Source organism: Rhodnius prolixus, unplaced genomic scaffold (assembly GCF_049639745.1).
Source record: "Rhodnius prolixus isolate KJV_2025 unplaced genomic scaffold, Rpr scaffold_1, whole genome shotgun sequence".
Lineage (NCBI taxonomy): Eukaryota > Metazoa > Arthropoda > Insecta > Hemiptera > Reduviidae > Rhodnius > Rhodnius prolixus.
This window is the reverse complement of record NW_027411581.1, coordinates 7,271,613-7,292,472: the sequence shown is the minus strand read 5'-3', so window position 1 is coordinate 7,292,472 and position 20,860 is coordinate 7,271,613. Positions and strand designations below refer to the sequence as shown.

Below are 20,860 nucleotides of genomic sequence, written 5' to 3'. Positions count from 1 at the left end.
AGGATCATTGGTAGGAAATGGCAGGATGAGGGGCTTAGGCTGTTCATTCATACAAGTGGTTGCTTGATTTATCTGGAATCCTGTAAATTTAGGGTATAACCGGTCCACGAGTGCATTTTTGCCTGCTTTTCTTTGGAATAACTTACCCAGGAAGGCTTTAAATACTTCCCCACTGACGAATAATATTATTGTTATTATTAATTTTTTTGTTTGTTTTACTTCTTATTTATACAACTCCATTCACTACAAAAAGTAACCTTGTAAGATAGTGGCAATCGAATTATCCTAGCGTATCGGCAATGCAAAGTGAAATATAACACCTGTGGTTGGGAAATTATAAGAAATGAAATCATTTGAACAAGGTTAATTAAATAAAAACAAGAAGAAATGGAAAGGTAAAGATTTCTTTTTTTCGCGTTCTTTGGAAAAGCTAGAAATTGAGACCATGTACGATAGAACAGAAAGAAATAAGCTTCTCGTTTTGATGACGTTATGTTAGGAGTGAGAGGGCGACTTTGCGAGTGAGACAGAAAGAGATGATAGAAGAGAAGGTTACCTGAGCTACGCGGTTACGAGATGTCTAAGGAGCGGGAGTAAAGCGTTCCCAGCTGATTCCAACTCTCAGTTCAACACATGTAGGCTTAGCAGGAATTTTTTTCTCTCGTTATGTGCGAGTTCTCTGATTCCCTGTGCGCTAGTTTGTAGGCAGTTTTTTTTTGGATTTTCTATTTTCACTTTTTTTTTGTGTGGTTACTTTACAGTGTTACTAAAACTTTTCTCGACCGTTCGATCAATCTGATAGTATCCTAATACTCGATAGGTTGCAGTATAGGTATCTAGTTACAGCCGACCTTCCCAATACGGTTTAAGGCTGTCAAAGACACCCTTATATAATTTAGTACACAACACCGGCCTGCCCAGTTAGTATCCAGTCATGAAAGCACTTGTAAGTAAGCTTTGGTTAATTTTTCATGTATAAATAAAATCATTATTCTAAAAAGTAACATTTAACTCATTACAGTAATATTTTCTCTGGTTTTTGTTTCAAGATAACTGAATAAAATTGACTCTTGTATTGCAAATTAAGTTAACCAAAGAGGAAAATTAATACGTCTTCTTTTTATGGATTTATACCCATTTCTGAGCAGTGGTCTTTCCCAGTTCTCTCCACTTTGTTCTACCTTAGCCCTACAACTCCAGTTAGCCAAAAGGAATAATGGATGTCGTCCTTATACCTGAATCTCCTTCCGCTTAGTGTCTATATCAACATCGACTTCCTTAAACATACTGAAATAACCACCTGAAGGTTCTCCTTCCACAGAGATCCTAAATATAGCTTACTCACTTCCTGCACAATTCGACACAAGTCGAAATAAAAGCAAAAGTAAAATAATGCCTATTTTTTTAGGCAGGCTTTACTTCCAACTACCAACTTAGGTGTCGTGGACGGAGGCGACTAGCAAACATACTTTACTATAAATTTCTCATAATAACCATTAAAGGTATAGACATATAGTATAGAACCGCAATACATCTTAGCATTGCGGGTCTAGCCTCTAACCGCTCGGTTACAATGGCGACTATCTAACATGCTTTAATGTAAATTTCTCAAATTTACCATTAAAGGTGTAGACTGAGAATATAGCCTAGTACGAATACATCTTAGCTTTGCGGGTATAGCCTCTAACCGCTCGGCTATCATGGCGCCTAAATCCGTAACCAGACGACTGTGGGTATCCTCCGTCTCACAAGTCCTACAAAAATCCAGCTCCATTTTATGGAAGGTTACACCTTAAACCATTAAATGCTTAATGCTTTCTTAAAATTTAAGAGATGTTTTTATATCTTATTTAGGAGACCTCAAAACATGGACTTCTAGAATAAGGAAATGTCTGAAATTTTCCATCCTAAATTTTCTTTTATCGGCTATACAGAAATTAAGTTATTAACATATTTATCGAATTATCTAAGCAATTTTTGTAACTGTATGTTATTTAAAATCTGTGCCACATTGACTCCTAATAAGCCTATAAATTAAATAAATCATTTTTTTTTTTGTAATATTAATAAACCTGTTTTAAACTAAGAAACAGCAATTCTTGATCAAACTCGACTGGTAAAGAAAATACATCACGTAAAATCTGATCAACTAAAGCAAATCTAAGAACAGCATTTTCCATGGTTATTTTCTACTGTATGTATTTAATGAAAATATGAAAACAAACATTTTCCTGTCAATAGCTCGGAATTAAACTTTTGTTATGGTAAACTTTGTCAACTAATGGTTCTTTGAAAGAATGATATCCTTTCACTAAAGACGAACGAAGGAAATCAGTAGTGAGGGGGGGGGGAGTTTCAGTGATTAGGAAAAATATTTTGATATCTTTTACGCTTTGACATTATTGTAAACGTGTTTTGGTTTGATTTGTTTGTTTGTCGGTCTTTAATAGCCATTCTTTGTTAAGCGTGGCTTCCAAATGGGAAGGCTATGGATTTGTTTATGCGATGTAAATGTCTATAATGGACTATACTTTCTTATCAACATCTTGATCTGTAATAGCCTCTGAGTAGCAAGGCTTAGTAAGCAGGTTAGCAGAATATTTGGTAGGTTGTCTTGCTTCCCTACTTCGCCTTCATCGACCTTTTCTTTGACCTATTCCTAACTCCCCATTCTATTTGTATCCAATCTTATCTACTTCATTCAGATTTCCTTAATCTTTTTTGTCAACTTCCTGGCCACAGATTCTACTCAAAGCTCATATCTTAATCAAATCCTTTAGCCTAATCGCTTGCCTATAAACTCCAAAGACTTCCACTTAAAGTGCCGGTTAATCATTAGTGACCTCTTGAACAATAAATAACATTCATCACTTGATGATAACCATAAGATGAAGCCTCGAAAATCAGATATTTATTTTTTTACTTTCTCTTCTTTTTCTTAAATTAACCTTAATTTAGGCACCTGCTTAAACATCTGAGGTCATTGATACCCGGAGCTTTTTTCAAGGCACTTTTCATCTTCGGGACATTGTTCTCTCCTGTCCAACACTGGTAAGTGTGCTGTAAGAAGCTCCTAGGAAGAGAAAATCTAAGAGCTAGCAGCTGGATTCATACCTGGGAGCTCCGCGAGGGACTCTAGTAAGCTAACAATTGAGCTAACCCCTTTTTAAAGTTAAAGCCTTTGTAATTTTATAGTTTGTCAGTTTTCATTGTTTATAAAAGATGAGCCTGATCAGTTTTATTTTGTAATAACAAAGAAAACTCTAGAAATGCATCTTATGTGGGGAAATTTAAAATAAATAAACTTTTAAAAACTTATATCGCTAGAATCAAGCGCACAGATCAATAGTACACGACTTCTGATCTCATCCTCGTTCAACAAAGATTTCAATAGACTATACAAAATTCAAAAAAGAGTACGAAATTGTTTAGTCTATTCAGATATTGATTCATGCTACTGCTTTTCATTGGCAAGTCAATTGTACCTCTCATGTGGTCGCCTTTATCAATTTTTGTCATTTTGGGAAAACCCCCTAGGAATTCCAGACTTGAATTTCCAGTTATTCCAGTTGTTTTTAGAGAAAGATTGACCTTTAGTGGAACGTTCAACTTCTATCCTAACTTTATTTCTTTTTTTTTTTTTGAATTTTAAATAAAATTTAATAAAGTTGATCTAATAAAAAATCTATAGAACTAGCTTATCTCTATTTCCAAGAAAATCAAATTTATGTTTTATTGGTGTTAACATTATACCATAAAATTGAATTCATAATGTTTAAAAAAAGGCACGTGATTAATTCTAATGGTGAACGTGGCCCCAAAAGGGGCGTGTCCCAAGGACAGTTTTTTTCTTTTAAAATTCATTGTCATTTATATAATATTTATTTAGTTGTCATGGTTGTCATGGTTATTTGAAAAGAAAATTAGTTTTCTTCTATTTTCTAGGAACTAGGCCAACTTTTATTCGTTGGCGTCATGGTGGCTGTTGTCCAGGCGAGTCGGCGACAAATCGGTAAGTTTGGCAATCATATTTATTTTTCATTACAAAATCCAACCCAGGACACCACTAAATGGGAAATGGGTCAGCTGTTTCTTCGGAGAACTATGGGTAATCCCTGACTAGCTATACGAACTATTACTGGTAAAAGGTAGAGATTCACTCTGTGAGACCATTCAGGAGTCCCGGATTCCACTTTCTATGGGCCGTTTATAGTTCATTTTCCCCCCCCCATGATGTCTGTAAATGAGAGTGCATTTCCCGTAAACCGTTGGAAAGTTTCAGTCATCAATGATCTCACAGATGGTAACCTTTGAATATTAACATCAAGATTCACATCAACATTGAGATTCTCTTTCGATTCACGTACGATTCCTTTTCGATTCATTTATCGTTTTATAAGGATTTAATTGCAATTTTCTTATGGTTTCTTTGAGATTCTCTTACGATTTACTTACGTTTTCTTTTAGATTCATTTACCATACTCTTATGACTTGATTACAGTCCTAACTCTCTTATTGTCTAATTGAGAAGTTCCAGGAGTCAGTGGTCGTGTAAGCGTAGAAAATTTACAAAAATTCATTAGACTAGACCAATCAACCGTCTTCTTTAAATACATTAAACGGAATTGGACAAATAGCGATGGTTGTTGCATAATGAGCACAATTTGATTTACCCACCCAAGTCACATTCGTTTAAATAAATAGTTCAGCCCATAAGACTGTTTTCTGCAGGAAATTCCTGTTCTGAGGTCCCCCAAGTTCGAAAAAGTTGTTTATAAATCATAAATATTGTCTCGTTCTGAAAGTTAATAATAACTTTTATGGAAAATTGATCTTAGAGATTTGAAACATGTGACAGTTTTGGTCACCCTAGTCTTTGCATTGTGATAGTAGGAATTAAGTAACAGATTTACTGAATTCTCTCCTCACCCAACCTCAGTATCAATTACAAACTTTAGAATTAGGACTACACCCAACAAAAGAAACGACCTTTATTCCTCTTTGTCCCCATATGCTTGCACTGAAATAGTAGATTAATCGCTTATTTCACAACACCAACACCGAATCAGAGGTACATTTACGATCTCAACCAGTTTCTAGCTTTTCTTATTCATTGATTCTTGTCTTCATCATTAGTAACCAGTAATTTACGATCATCCGGCATCTTTCAGCTGGACCATTATTGCTGGATGCCCCTGGTACCTCCTCTAGAGATGCGGGTAGCACTGGGAACGAAGAGCCCACTTTTCTTCCATAGTGGGAATCACCCTTTTGTGAAATCTAAAGCACACGCTTGACACGTGTTCAGATTCCCAAAAACAAAACATCTGTTACAATTTTATAAAGAATAATTTTTCCTCTAAGATTTAGTTTTCCTTAAGAAAGTAGAGTTTTGGCGGATGGAGTAAAGTTTTCTTTCACAGGAATCAATCAGGGGAAGAACTAAAGTCCATTTGAGATGCTGCAACAAGAACTATTGCAGTCGCAAGTCTTGAACAAAAAAAAATGTAGTCTCAGATTTGGTTCACAGCTGTTCGAATAAACTGGACAATAACCTTAAATTTGACGCTAGATTTTCTTAGTTTATTCTTCTCAATAAATACGAAAATAATGTTTAAAGAAACAAAATAAGATTGGCCAATAGATTGTGAGTAATAATGCAATAATGTAAATGCAGATTTATTATTGCATCAATCTCTTTCTTGGTTCAGCTGACCGGAAAGTCGGTATTCAAAGTTTTAGTTATTCTGAAGCTTCCTGTTTTTCTGAGACTAAAACATGTTTGGCGATCATAAAGGTACGGTTGCTTTCATTTTTACTTCCGCTCATAAGTGGAAGTTATCCTATTTAAGGCAAATTTCCAAATCAAGTTTTCCATCAGAAATAGGTACATTTTGATTCCTTCGAGTTTGGAGAACATAAAATGGTAAGTTGAAAACTGACGTTATGTCAGGTAAACCAGCGCTGTGGTTCTATAACATACAAAATTGCCCTTCTTAAAACATGGTAACCTTAAGACTTACAAAACAATGTCTGACAATAAAAAAGACTGTTCCGCTTGAAACTTGAGAGGTCATTAGAGTTCAGATTAGTCAGCCTAATGAATGGCACGTCCTTGGTACCTTGATGACGACATTTAGCTTCCAAGTGGAACGTGTCCTAATTCAGATGTATGACCAAGTGACCTTGAAAATGTGCCCAGAGAGGAAGATGTACATTTCAAGCTCCAAAATGTTCGCAGCTGTTGAAGTTGAAGTGAGATACAGGAGCCGCTTTCAAAGAAAGAGAAAACCTTGACAATAAGGCGCTGAATAATATCGCTAATTTTATCCGTCGCACCGAGTATGCTTTGCTTTTCCATTTTCTGATCGGTTGCGGACGTTCATTCATGATCAGAGGTTAATTTGGTGTAGAGAAATGGACTTCAACTATGCTACTACCAAAAACTATACTTGTTGGCTCAAATTCAGATAAAAGTTGGGTCTCTTAAGATTTACTTACGACTCTCACGCAATATTCTCTTACGATATAATTACGATTCTCTTATAATGTACTTGTCTTATGATTCCCTTTCGATTTACTTATCGTTTAATAAGGATTTAATTGCAATTTTCTTATCGTTTCTTTGAGATTCTCTTACGATTTACTTACGTTTTCTTTTAGATTCATTTACCATACTCTTATGATTTAATTGCAATTCGATCTCTCTTATGGTATAATTGAGTTTCTCCTTCGATTCACGTAAGATTCCCTTTCGATTCACTTATCGTTTAATAATGATTTAATTGTATTTTTCTTAAGGTTTCTTTGAGATTCTCTTACGATTTACTTGAAATTCTATTAAGATTTACTTACGTTTTCCTTTCGATTTAATCATCTTCTCTTATGATTTAATTGCAATTTTAATTCTCTTATGGTTTACTGTGGACTATCTTACGATTTACGGTTCATTACGGTCTTCTCTTTCGATTCACTTACGATTTACATAATATTATTATTTAATTATTTACTTTCGGGCGCTACGGAACCTCGAGCGGTTCGAGGCGAGACCTGCGAAGCTAATATGTATTGTGGTACTGGGTTCAATTCCCGGGCTTAGGCCTTGGACTTTATTTAATGGTTAATAAAGGAAATTTACAGTAAAGTACGTTTGCTAGTCGCCTCCGTCCACAACACCTAATTGTTAGTTGGTCGTTAAGCCCCGCCTGAAAAAATAGGTAATTACTTTACTTTTTATTTACTTTCGTTATTTAAGTAATTGTAGTAATGGCTGTTAGTATTACCATTATTATTATTATTATTATTATTATTATTATTATTATTATTATTATTATTATTCCTTTCCTCCAGCCCTACTTTAATATTTGCGTACATGAGTTTTTACTAATTCTTAAGTAATTTTAACTTTATTAGTTTTATAATTAAGAGGCAACCATGTGATCCAAAGTTTTAACGAAGTTCTTCAACTGGAAGAAAACTTCCGCTACCACGCTTATTTAACGAAGCGACAATAGATTCACTGTACAATACATTCTGTTAAAGTGAATATACTATTTGTAGTTAAGTTTGCCAAAAGTGCGTGTGACTGACTGTTTAGTGGGTAATGTGATCGATGGACAGACAGACTGGCGGAATGCCAGTATAGTGTTAGCCGATCTCCCTGGCAGTGGTTTTGAAGGACTTCACTTTCTCTCTGGAGGCCAAGTTCACTCATACTCGACCTAAGAAGTAATTTAATCAAAATGTCATTCTATATACCTGTTATATAACAAATAGGAAAGTTAATAAAATTTATTAATTTAAGTAATTGAATATTTGTAGGATACATGGTCGCTTTGCTACCACACGTTATTCGTAAACATCATTTACGTTAATATCATCTCTCATAAGAGAAATATAGGTATGATGACTTTTCTATTTTTAGTTATACCCGGAAGTACACGTTCTAAGTTCCTTTAACTATAACCAAAATGTTGTTGTTTTTTTTTTACTAAATTGTGCGTCTATTTGCCTGGGAGTTTGTCTATGGAGAAAGTGGACAGCACATTTCAAAAATACATATAATATTGCAGAAAGATAGAGTTCAATATTTACTTACGTTGATTTAAAAACAACGATCACAATGATCAGTTGTGGGATCCGAGTTTAGTCGAGGGCACCCTTGACTTAGATGGACTTGGATTATACTTAGGAAAAGAGCTCCGTCGGGATGGAGTGAGTAGTTGGCACTTTAAGGTCGGAACGAATTAGGGAAAACTTATTGAGGAGCTTATTGATCCCTCCTCTAAGGAATGTTGTATCGATTACTATGTAAGTGGGGTCCAAAAATAAGATTTAGAACTGTTGTATCGATTTCTAAGTAAGTGGGGTCCGAAAATAAGCTTTAGAAGGACAGTTGTATCGATTACTATTTAAGTGAGGTCCGAAAAAAGCTTTAGAAGACTGTTGTATCGATTATTAAGTAAGTGGGGTCCGAAAAAAGCATTAGAAGACTACTGTTGTATCGATTTCTAAGTAAGGTCCAAAAATAAGCTTTAGAAGGACTGTTGTATCGATTACTAAGTAAGTAAGGTCCAAAAATAAGCTTTAGAAACACTGTTGTACCGATTACTAAGTGGGGTTCAAAAATAAGCTTTAGAAAATATTAACCAAGCGGAAGTGGCATTCTACTGAACAGTTTCCTCCCCGCCCCCAACCGGAAATTTGCCCTAATAATTTTCTTTGAACTTTGCCCACAACTTAGTGGTTGTGGCGCTTACTGGATGCAGTGCGTTAACTAGATGTAGGGCTTCTGGACGTAGGGCTTACTGGAAATAGAGCTTCCTGGATGTAGAGAACCTAACCGGATGTTGGGATATCACCATTATTTAAAACATTTTTACCCAAAACTTGATTAAGGCAGCATTTCCTTTGTGTTTTTTTTTTATGGTTACCTTAAAATTTAAAGTGCAGTTTTCGTATTGTGTACAACAGCTCTTACACCTGCACTATATTCATAAGTTTGTAATGTGCTTCCTAAAATACTTGGATAAGTATGATTTCTGGGACAGAATGTAGTTAGGATTTACTCCTAAAAGAGCGGATTTCTATTAGCATTACGATAATAGCCACTATTTCTATGGTTACTGTGATTTAATTGCACAAAGTATACGTTTGTACAAATTCCCTCCCCCCTTACGACTCTAAGTTATTTTCGTAAGAGAAGAGATCTTGTAAATTTTCCACTCACGACCTCTGTACCGTTTGAAAAATTATTAACGATCGCAATAATCATTTCCGTTTCGATTGTAAGAGAAAGGTAATACCCGCTCCTTTACCAATTTCCGGTTTTAATGAACATATTATATTAAATTTAAACAAACAGACAAACATTGTATACCGGACAATATTTGGCAAATTAGCCTTTCTTTATGCAAATCGTTATTACGCAATATTGGTACAAAAATATAGTTATTTATTCCAGTCTTACCAATGTCCTGTTTACTAAGAAAAAAAAAGTTTTCTACGTTTTTGTTCTTTTTTTTACTGTTACAGTTTAAAGATTCACTTATTTACGCTAGATTAAGAAATTTAACTCTTCATTCTCCATTATTAACTGGTAGGATGATGGCGCAATAAAATTTTACTTCCGTAAAGGAAGTAAATATCTATTTTCTTAGATCCATAGTCTTCACGTGAAAAATAAATCTTAAAATGAATAATTTTTTTTAACATGAGTGTGTGCGCAGAATAACTTAAACGAAAACACAAGAAAAACAAAACTTAATTTACATTAAGTTTAACATTTATATTTCGACTTGATTTCATTATGGGACTTCGCAATAAGATTTTTGGACCTGGATGGCCAAATTAAAAGTACCATTGCGGAAGGTGGGCTTCATCCTTAAGCGCCATTCAAGTGTCCCTAATAATTCCCTAATAATAAAAATGGGAATCGTACATGCAAATAAATATGGAATCTTGAAGAAATTTTTAATTCAATTTTATACGTCGTAGCATCTTGTTTTCGCCCATCACCATAGGTAGCAGCATCCATAGGTAGCTTTTACGTCTTGCACTACACTTGTTGACTTTTTCTTTGAATATAGATAGAACCAGACTAGTTATCTACAATGGTATTCGTAGTTTGGGTGTGAATGTAAAGTATTTACCTGGAATTTAACACCATTTAAATGGAATTAAAGTATTATTATCCAACACATTGATGTTCTGGTATTAGACTAGATTTAAGACTTCTTGAGTTTGTCACCAATTATGTTGTAGGAGTTCTGGAGCCTTCTAATAATGTTAGCAAATATTTTCATTATAAAGTCGGCCATGGTAATTTCAGTTTTTTTTTTTTTTTTTTAATGGAGCTGTTGATGACGTACAAAGCAGGCTACTTCCGTTATGATTCTCCAAACTTGAATTTTGAAAGACCCTGTATCCGTTTTAATTTGGAACTTGTTGCTCAGCCCTTTACTGGATGTGCGGCCAATATCATAGCTCTAATTAGCGAGCTGTACAATAGCTTTTACCACTCGTGATCCAAATTGGGCGGGCTACAACTTGTAAAAGTGAGCATAGGCTTGATTTTTGGAGTGAAATAGTGTTGATTCCAAGTACAGTATTATCCAGTCTGATGAGTCAATTGTTGTTAAAGTAATGGTTCGTTGATTAGTTTGAGTCTGCTTAGTAAGAAGATCATTGCTTCATTGATTCGGAAACATTAGTGCGAGACGGAAACATAAATGAAGTTCAAATCTCTACACCAAACAAACAAATAAATCTACCACGGATGATGGACTTAAGTTTGAAACCAGTCTGGACTGCAATAAACATGCTTACTCCGTCGGATAAAACCAAAGATACTAACCAGCACTGCGTGCCTAATCACATTTTGAAGAAAATTGGTTAAACGTAAATACCATTTCACTATTATGGTTTTCAGCGATTTTCCGTAGAAGGAAATTGCATTTCATTTATTGCGATAAGAGCCTTTTATGTCGGTTTGCACCAGAACATTATCCTTTTTTTCTGATTTCTTTTATTTAATCTCCATTATATGTTACATAAAATCTTTTCGAACGTTTCGACGATGCTGACGAGGCACTATTTATTGCTACAGCTGGCCACGATTTACATTTATGGTTGCTATTTAATTTTTTAAGCACACACGTCATATTCTACACTGTTTTACTTTCACTTCTTCCTCCTAAGACGAAAGTAGGTAGGTCTTATGATCGTCCAGACTTTTTTGTTTTATAAATATTAAGTTCCCCCAGGAAATGTTCGTACGTTTTGGGATTTCCTGGATAATTAAAAAAAATTAATTATTTTTCGTATTTTTCTTATTGGAAACGACAATAAGGTTTTATTTCATTTATGATGTGGAGTTACCTGCTCTTGAGTGTGGTGTTGATGAGCTAATGATTGCCTGAGTGATTTCTTAACCAAAAAATGGTGGACCACTAGAAGACACACACGAGTTTTTCTTGTTATTTCCGGTGTGGACTTATGCTCGAGAAGATCAACTGGCCAGTAATGGAGCTAGTACTCCTTTTATTGGCTTGGAACCAGTTCTGGGAGTTCACCAAGGGTGCAGTTCGTGAGGCTTTCAGAGATTTAGATCTGGAGAGACATGAAAAGAACTGGGTGATGTGTCCTGGGGTCAAACACAGTAAGTGTATGATGCCTTGGATTGGTAAATAAAGAGCCAAAGAGACTCTGTGCTTGGGCAGGAATCAGATTACTCTGATTACAGGACTATCCACAGGGCATGGTAGATTCAGGAAGCACCTGACCAAGGTGGGTGCTTATTAGCTCGGAACCGTTGTGCAGGTTTGTCTCAGGAAGAGGAGGAAACGGCCTCTCACTTGGCGTGGTTGCGCTCTTTAAGCTCTTTTTAGGAGATAGTAGCGCAAGAAGAACTAGTAGGGAAAGTCCTCAACCTCTTTAGTAGGGGAGGTTTCGTCTCCTAGATCCAAAAAGGGGAAGGTACAATAAGCCTCTTTTGGTTGCGGTGCCGTGGTGCGTAGATCCCGTCCCGCTTTCTCATCTAATCTAATCTAATCTATGCTCCAGAATCGCTTAACATCCTCTCACCTCCCGATTCTAATTCCAGCAAACACTTACTTTTACTAACTTGCTTTAGCCCTTTAGGGGTCATGTTTCTCCACAACTTAACTGCTTATTTATGGATAACTTATCTACTTCTTTCTCCTTTTTTTTTTGCAGCCCGAGGACCTACTTGGTCAGCAAGTTGGTCTTGGCCGGATGATCAGCCCACAACCTTCCGCAATGAATTCAGCTCAGAATCGGATTACAATCAACTGCCCACCACTGTAACTGATTACAATACGCTAACTGATTACAACGTCCATCATTATCAGCACAGAGTTTTGACTGATGAGGAAATCATTGATCTATTGTATTCACAACCGGCCAGATCAGGTCTCACTGCCGCAACTGTGGATCATCCAACCTTTCTGGAGAGGACCACCTATACAGCTCTATATGATCCAGAAATCCACCATAATCGTCAACGTCCGGTAGGACGTCTTCAAGAAAGTAGACGTCATCCTGTTGTAGCTTCGTATTCGCATTTGATCTTTCATTAAAACCTTAATTCTTTGGGACAAATGAATTTTATTTTTTTTTACAAATTTTCTAGTTCTGTTGTTAGTTCCCAAGGGAGCTTAAAGAGTTGACGTAACTAGATGAGAACTGAGACTTGCTCGCGAAAATATTTTAGATTTATCTGAAACAATTCAAATTGGTTATTATTCTCTGTTCTCCTGTAAATCCAAGAGGTTACCTTCAGAAAAGTTGTTCTATATTTTGTTAATGTCTGAATCTAGGTGGTAAATTTAAACCATTTGATAACTTATTTGTACTTTTTAAAGGAATTAAATAAATACATTAATTTATGAACTTAGTTACATATATCGGCTTCTCCTTACTTCACCGTTTAGCCCAGAACCTTCTTTCCTCGTCTTTTGGGGGTTCCCTCTCTTTCTTCCCCACGGTGACATCCGATCATAAACCTTATATGGCCACCTACCCCTTATGTAACCGTACCAACTCAATTTCTACTTCACTAAATTCCCGGTAATGTCCTCTCTCTTACTTCCATCACTTCTTTTATCCTTTCAATTCTCATCTTTTCCATCCTTGCCTATCACAGAGATCTCCATACTTTTCATCCTCTTCTAAATTTCGCTGGAGAAGGTGTCCATGTTTCTACTGTCTACAGCAAAATGCCTTCGAACATACTCCTTTTGTTTGTCAAAAGTGTAACTCCTTTTGAAATGGACGTATTCCATAGCACCAGGTGAAGCATTTTTATAGCCTTCTGTGCATTTGCAATTCTTTTAATTACCTTATGAGGTACTTATGACTTTTAAATTTATTTAAACTATTTCCATTCATACATGACAATAATGTTAATCATCCTGATTTGGGATTTCAAGCTTTCGCCCAAAATATTCTTTTTGAGCTCCTTCTCCCAGAAGAAAAAATGATATCTCAAAGTACATACTCAAGTTTATCGCGCACCTGTAGTTCTTTTGTGAAGTTAGTTAAGAATACAATGAGTAAAAGTGAAGTTAAGTAATTGCCTATTTTTTCAACTTAACTCCCAACTACCAAATTAGGTGTCGTGGGCGGAAGCAACTAGCAAACATACTTTACTATAAATTTCTCATATTAACCATTAAAGGTATAGACCGGGGAATATAGCCCAGTACCACAATACATCTTAGCTTTGCGGGTCAAGCCTCCTAACCGCTCAGCTACCGTGGCGCCTAATACAATGAGTAAATCAGATGAACAGTGGCAATCTGTTGGACGTGAGAAGCAGGAGCAGAGAAACTACTGAGAAATGATTCTATCAGGGCGTTATCCCGTTTTGCTGATCAGTCCTGAAGTAATCACTAAGTTAATCTCCTTTTTGTCAGATTTATCGCTAAATTTAATATAATCATGAGTTCGCAAGTTCTTTCTTCTTTTTTTTTCAGCCAATAGAATGTGACCAAATACATTTGTCACATTGCAAATTTTTAGCTTGATGAATAGGAAATTTGGTAAGAAAAATATGTAAATGTTTATGTAATAATAAACAGTTGGTATTTCACAAAGAAAACATGGCCAAGGAGATATAAATAAAAAGATTATTGTTATAAAACCTCTCTTATTTTACGCACTATTGTTACCTGAAAACTTAACTTTCACTGTAATTGGGGTTCCTCTCACCTGAGGAGGTTAAATTGTCCTTTCGTCCTGTTTTTATGAGTTCACCCTTACCCCCTCCCCAAAAAAGGCAAAGAAAATTATAAGATTTCAGATGGACTGTACACCAACATCCAATTCACCTGTCACAGCTTACTCATCATGGCAAATTTTAACTATGAACCTATTTATTTTATTTTGTACAGCTGTTCAGAAATTTGTTTTTGCTTAATCAGCAACTAACTCAAAAGTGGAAGAAAGTTCAAATAATAATAATAATAATATTAATAATAATAATAATAATAATAATAATAATAATATTAATAATAATAATAATAATATTAATAATAATAATAATAATAATAATAATAATAATAATAATAATAATATTAATAAGGGAAGGGATTAGCTATGAGGTTAGCATACTGGACTCCCACGCGGAGGTCCCGGGTTCGAATCCAGCAGCTGACCCTTAGATTTTCTCTTCCTAGGAGCTTCTTACAGCTCACTGTCCGGTTATACCTTTAATGGTTAATATGAGAAATTTTGCAGTAAAGTATGTTTGCTAGGCGCCACGATAGCTGAGCGGTTAGAGGCTAGACCCGCAAAGCTAAGATGTATTGCGGTACTAGGCTATATTCCCAGTCTATACCATTAATGGTTAATATGAGAAATTTTGCAGTAAAGTATGTCTGCAAGTCGCTTCCGTCCACGACACCTAATTTGATACTTGGATGTAAAGCCTGCCTGAAAAAATGGGCATTACTCAACATTTTACTTCACTATCAGGTACAATATCTTATTTGGATTGAATAAAGTGTGGAATAAACAAAGTTTGGAATGAGGACAGCTTCGTCAAAGTAAGCTTTCACCGTTTCGTCACTTCTCCTGTCCCGCTGTTAAATTCATATAACACCTTCCTTCCTACTTTTGACAGCGTTCGCTTTCTTGGATTAAACATGGAAAAGACTAACTTGGAATCCACACACTGGACTGAAATTCATGGACACCAATACACGTTCAAACTTTCATTAAAAGAGAATAAATTAAAGAATATTTTAAAAGATTTGAGAGCCTTATTGATTGAAAAGAAAAAGAGATAGATTGAGATGAAATTATATCACATATTTTGGAAATTACAGCGCTAAGTAAATAACAGTATACTCGTAAACTTACAAATACTATCTCTCTCTAATAATAATTAGAGATAGACAAACTGATTATCACTCACATCTTGATAAGTACAGCTTTAATAAGGTTTCTTATAAAAAGCCTGTGCAATCTCAAAAAAATTATTTTTAATCCTCATGTCTGAATCGTTTCCGGTTTTTGAAAACACATCTTTTTTTCTAAAATTCTATACGAAAAATGTATAGCAAATTGCTTATGTTAAACTGAAATCTACAGATGATGTCTTAACAAGAGAACGATATGGTAAGTCCCCGATCAAATTATATAAGAATATTGACTTGAAATTATAGGATGAAAATAAATCGACTCGTCTTCGGCTATTCATCTTGGACAGGCTCTCAGGGACCTCAGAAACAAAATAAAGTGATTTAGGTCGAAAAATGGCTTTCACGAAACAGCTAGTAACCACTTCTAGGGATTTTTTTGTTAACTAGCCGCTGAAAGGCGAGAATAAAGGTATCGAACATTAGACTAACTAAAGTCAAGTTGACTTTTCCAAGTTTTTTAGAGGAAAAGCGTCTTCTCAGAAATGATTCTGTTCGTGAAAGTCCTTTATTACCCGTCAGGAAAATAATTACATATTCCATGATAGATTGTACTTAGAATTTAATTTGATGCAGAATGCGGTGGTACGTAAAGTAAAGATTTGATCAAGGTATAACCTGGTGACAGCTGTTACAGGCTGAGATTATCTTTTTAAAGATAGGTATCAGTACGACGTATGCTATGCTATTATTGCTAAATTTGAGCTTTCCTTAAAGGTAGATAATAGATATTGAGATATAGAAGGTTAAATTTTAGAGGTTTAGCAAATGGTTCAAATTTCAAACCTCTATATTTCTGTTCCTATTGTTCCAAGTTAAATGAATTCTTTACCTAATTGTAGAGAAAAGTGTATTCTATAACTGGTACATATGGCAATGTTCTTTCCCGAAGATGGTTGTTACCAATAATAACTTTATAAAGAAGTTAACACTTTTAAAAAAAATATATTATACATATATTCCTGCAACTTACTTTCTCTTTTAAGACCCGCTGACAGTTTGTAACTTATCATTTATTCTTCGTGACACTATAAAAATGAACGGATTGGCCAATCATTTTTAAGGTGAACACGAAATCACCTTTAGCTCGTGGTTGTTGTCATTTTTCTTATTACTCCACATTGTGTGGGTGTAATTACATGACCAATCTCTTTTAAAACTGCTCACGAAAAGGCCGTTTAAAAAGAGATGAAAGGTGATCAGCAAAACGAGATAACGCAGCGTTTTATCGCTTGAAAATTTGAGTGCGAATCAGCCACTGTTCCTGGGTTTTTTGACCTGGCTTTATTCTTTGAATTAATTATTTTTTTCCAACTCTGAGTTTCTACTAAATAGTTGACTACTTCTTAAAATAAAATTTACACGGATAAAAAAAAATGACTAATGAGTTTAGGTTGTAACAGCTATCTTGAACAGATAACTTGAACCTGATATTCCCACATCCCAAGCAGTCAGAGCATAATGGAATATCCTTTAAGGCAGAGGTCACCAAAGTGGTCTATATAGACCCCCTTAAGGCTCCAGATTAATGAGAGTATTAATTAATATACGCAATAGTCTTGAACAGGAGAGTGACGTAAAGTTCTAAGTAGTTATCTTGAAGGTAAAAACACACGCACAAAATATTATTTACAAAATGTGGGAAGAATTCAACATTTGCTAAATTATTATTTTATTCATATTAATGATTCATACAAATATAATTGAAGGAAAATACTAAATTGCTCACAGAAATAGATATAAATAAGCCGATGTTATAGGAATGGCTGCTGCAAGAAAAAGGTCCCGCAACGACTCTCCTCACGCCAGAGAAGCCCCTAACTTCACTAGAATAGTTCTGCTTACTTTTTGGTAGATCTCGAATCCGAATCACCTACTCCAGGTGTCGCGAATGGACTCACTGCTTCGGCGAACAATCTGCTCCATCACAGCCAAGCCTCATGAAAGATTACCTCTTGTCTGTTACGCAGCACTTATGGCAAACAATTGGCAATATGAGCATTCCAATTAACTGGATCACTTTTTCTGAGCATCAAAATGTGAAAGTAATTTTACTAAAGGCCGAATAAATAAAATTTTCAGCTGAAATTTAATCAATCTTTGGCGATGTATGCAAAAACAACAAAAACTATCACAACATAATGTATATCAGTGGTGACAACATATTTTGTAGCAATATAGAGACTACATATTTCCCGTTACTGTCCCAAAATAGAAAACTAAACAGCGAATAATGATTTGTGGTCAATTATCTTACATATTACTAGCTTTATTAAAAAAAAAAACACACACACAAACTATGGATTACAAAATTTCCAATCTACTTTTTGTAATAATCATTATTGAAATCGTAATTTGGGGGGGAGGGGTAAACATTTCATTGTGCATTTCTGAAGAATAATGAGAAACTGTTTTGCAATTTTAATTATTGCTTTGAATCGAAAGAAGAAATCGATAAAAAAGGTTTTGAAGTATCGACATTTCTCTGATCCTTAGATATTAATTTAGTAGAACAAAGATAAAGTTATTGCAGGTTTTTTTTTTTTTAAGTTACATTGATTGCAATTTTATTAAGCTGAACCAAGCTTATAAAGCTTAGATTTTTCTTAGGAGATAGATGTTTTTAAACTATTTTCTCTTACTGAACATTTAAGAGAAAGGGAAAGTAAAGCGATCATATTCTAGAGTGAAATTTGGCATGAATTACTCTTATTTTCCATTCACAAATTTGGCTTTTTCTTTAAGTTGGCAGGCAATTCGGATCACATCCATGTTTGAAGTGAATGTATTCTTTAGATGAACCATAACTATTGATATTTCCAGAAATAGAATTAAATCTCAAATGAATATTTATCAGTTGCTAACAATGCATTATGAATAAGGCTACATCTAATTGGAAAACATGAAAAGTTCTCGGCCTAGCACAGAGATGGCCTTGGCTACCAACTTAGAGGAGGAACGTTATCATCTTTAGGAAGCCAAGGATGTGATGCCACAAGAGGATTTTGGTTTTATCTGTCGTAGCAAGCATGTTACTGGTATTCCTGAAAGGTTTCGGACTTTTGCCCATTATCAGAGGTAGATATTAATCAGTTTGTGTAGCGTTTTCGACTCCACTTATGCTTCCGTACCGCTCTAAACTTGCTGACTTGCTGGTATGCAGATTCTGGAGGGTTTTCATCGGTTGCTATGACTCCATAATCCGTTGCCACTGCAACGTTTGATTCTACACTTAGAATCAAAATGGATTAGTGGTATTTTAATACCCGACTCTCCTCATGCCAGAGAAGCCCCTAGCTTCACTAGGATGGCTCTGCTTACTTTTTTGGTAGACCTCGAATCCGAATCACCTACTTCAGGTGTCGCGAGTGGACTCACCGTACAATCTGCTCCATTGCAGCCAAAAGCCTCATGAAAGATTACCTCTTATCTGTTACGCAGCACTTATGGCAAACAATTGGCAATGTGAGCATTCCACATTAACTTGGTTACAAATTTGCGTTAGTGTTTCTATTATTATTGGTGCTTAAAATATATTTGACCAACAACAAAGATGTTAATTTCATCTCTAGAAAAGTGGCTGTTATTTTTAACAATGTTTAAATAATCATCTCTTTTGTTTACTTTAAATTCGAGATTTAATTCTATTTCTGAAAATATCAATAGTTATGGTTCATCTGAAGAATACATTCACTTCAAACATGGATTTGATCCGGATTGCCTGCCAACTTAAAGAAAAAGCCTCAGCTATTTGTGAATGGAAAATAAAAGTAATTCATGCCAAATTTCACTCTAGAATATGATCGCTTTACTTTCCCTTTCTCTTAAATGTTCAGTAAGAGAAAATAGTTTAAAAACATCTATCTCCTAAGAAAAATCTAAGCTTTATAAGCTTGGTTCAGCTTAATAAAGTTGCAATCAATGTAACTTAAAAAAAAACAAAAAAACCTGCAATAACTTTATCTTTGTTCTACTAAATTAATTGCACATTTCATTAAGAAATATCTGCTTTTGGTCACAGTTAACAGGTCCATTGAACAATGCCAATAATATATTGCAATCAAAATATTTAAATGAATAATTGTAACTATAAAAAAAAGTCTCAATTTGAGGTTAAAAACAGTAATGAGAATTACCGACCAACCATATATATATTATCTGCGAGCAAACTTATTTTAAACTCAGTATTAGCCCAACTATCAACATGGTAAGTTTTTTTTTAGAGTCTATTTTTTCTGTAAAATTCTTTTCGTTAATTTTTTTTTGTAAATTGTATGTTAAAAGTGCTAGAAAGTTGAACAGTAAATTGACAGAAGAAATGGGGAAATAGTAAAGATGACATCTTTCAGCACGGCAAGTGGGTATTACTTACTTCCGGATACCAAGCAGAAGACATTTCTTTAGAATGATCTCGAGAATGATTTCGGTGCACTGTCGGCAGTCTAAAGCTCGAAAGTTGATATTGGGGTTGGGTCTTACATCAATCTCTCACAGGCGCCTTGATCCACATGCATTGTGGTTTCAGAAGAGTAGAAGTAAGAAGAGTCTATGAGACAGACAAAAAAAAAGTCCATCTCCCTACATTTAGGTTTTGAAGAAACTAGATTCTTCGACTCAGAACTTTTGTCAGGATGCCCTCAAAGCAGCTTTAATCCAATTCGACCTCATTGCTGGGAATCTTAGGTGAACTTAGTTGGGTTTAGAGCATTTTCATTACAGATTTCCTTTTTTAATTTTATTGGGATTATTTACATAGGTTATTAAGGCTTCTCCTGTATTTGTGTCGCTCAACCTCTCTTGGAAGAGGTCCTGGCCTCTTCAATAAGCCTTTTACAGAAGTTCCTGTTTGTTGCGGCAGCTCTCTGCATCATCGTTCACAGCAACAAGCCATCTGAGTTTGGGTCTGCAGTCTTCATTTAACTCCTTCCTAGGTACTTTTACCCTTCATTCACAATTCTACACCTTCCTCAATGTCCTACCCTTAAGCTTCTTGATGTCTGAACTCTTATTCACTTCTTCTGATTACTTATTAAATACTGATTAGCTCTTTCTTGAAGGCTTAGAAGGGGAAGGCAATTGTTTATGGGGGAAAACTACTTTAAAGACTGTATTATTGCAGTAATATGGATTCGTATTTTTAACAATTGAGACGCTCAGGTTTAGAGAAGTTAAGAGGAGAATTCCTTTATTTTACCATTTTTAATTCTCTTTGGTTGCAATCAGTAATTAAGGAAGATTGATAGCACATATCCTGTTAAACAGAAATTCCTCTTTGCCATCACATTGTTCACCCTCTTGGCGCTGTCGGCTGTCATGGCCAAGGGACTGGACTATGATCACGGGACAAGTCATGTTCTCATCTGTAAGTAACTGTATCATCTGTAAAAAAATCACTTTATTTATTACGATTATAATTG

General features: G+C 35.1%; 2 protein-coding genes and 1 long non-coding RNA gene across 5 annotated transcripts in view; 2 read left to right on the top strand and 1 right to left on the bottom strand.

Annotated features, from left to right (window-relative positions):
- LOC141453629 (uncharacterized) overlaps positions 1-17,589 on the bottom strand; it is a 64,455-nt gene extending 46,866 nt beyond the window's left edge. For all 3 annotated transcript variants that reach the window (XM_074127075.1, XM_074127081.1, XM_074127077.1), the window contains exon 1: positions 17,289-17,589. The gene's annotated coding sequence lies outside the window, so the exon portion shown is untranslated. The remainder of the gene's footprint in view (positions 1-17,288) is intronic.
- LOC141453662 (uncharacterized) overlaps positions 1-20,860 on the top strand; it is a 354,403-nt gene that overhangs the window by 329,635 nt on the left and 3,908 nt on the right. The gene's annotated exons all lie outside the window — the stretch shown is intronic.
- LOC141453634 (uncharacterized) lies at positions 596-12,916 on the top strand. The gene is made up of 3 exons (XM_074127086.1): positions 596-946; positions 3,946-4,012; positions 12,217-12,916. The coding sequence occupies exons 1-3, from the start codon at positions 935-937 to the stop codon at positions 12,597-12,599; spliced, it is 462 nt and encodes a 153-aa protein (XP_073983187.1). The 5' UTR covers positions 596-934; the 3' UTR covers positions 12,600-12,916.

Bases quoted from the DNA above. Each gene is read 5' to 3' on its own strand.
- LOC141453634 (XM_074127086.1), top strand. The intron at 4,013-12,216 runs GTAAGTTTGGCA...TTTTTTTTGCAG, and splicing joins GGCGAGTCGGCGACAAATCG to CCCGAGGACCTACTTGGTCA.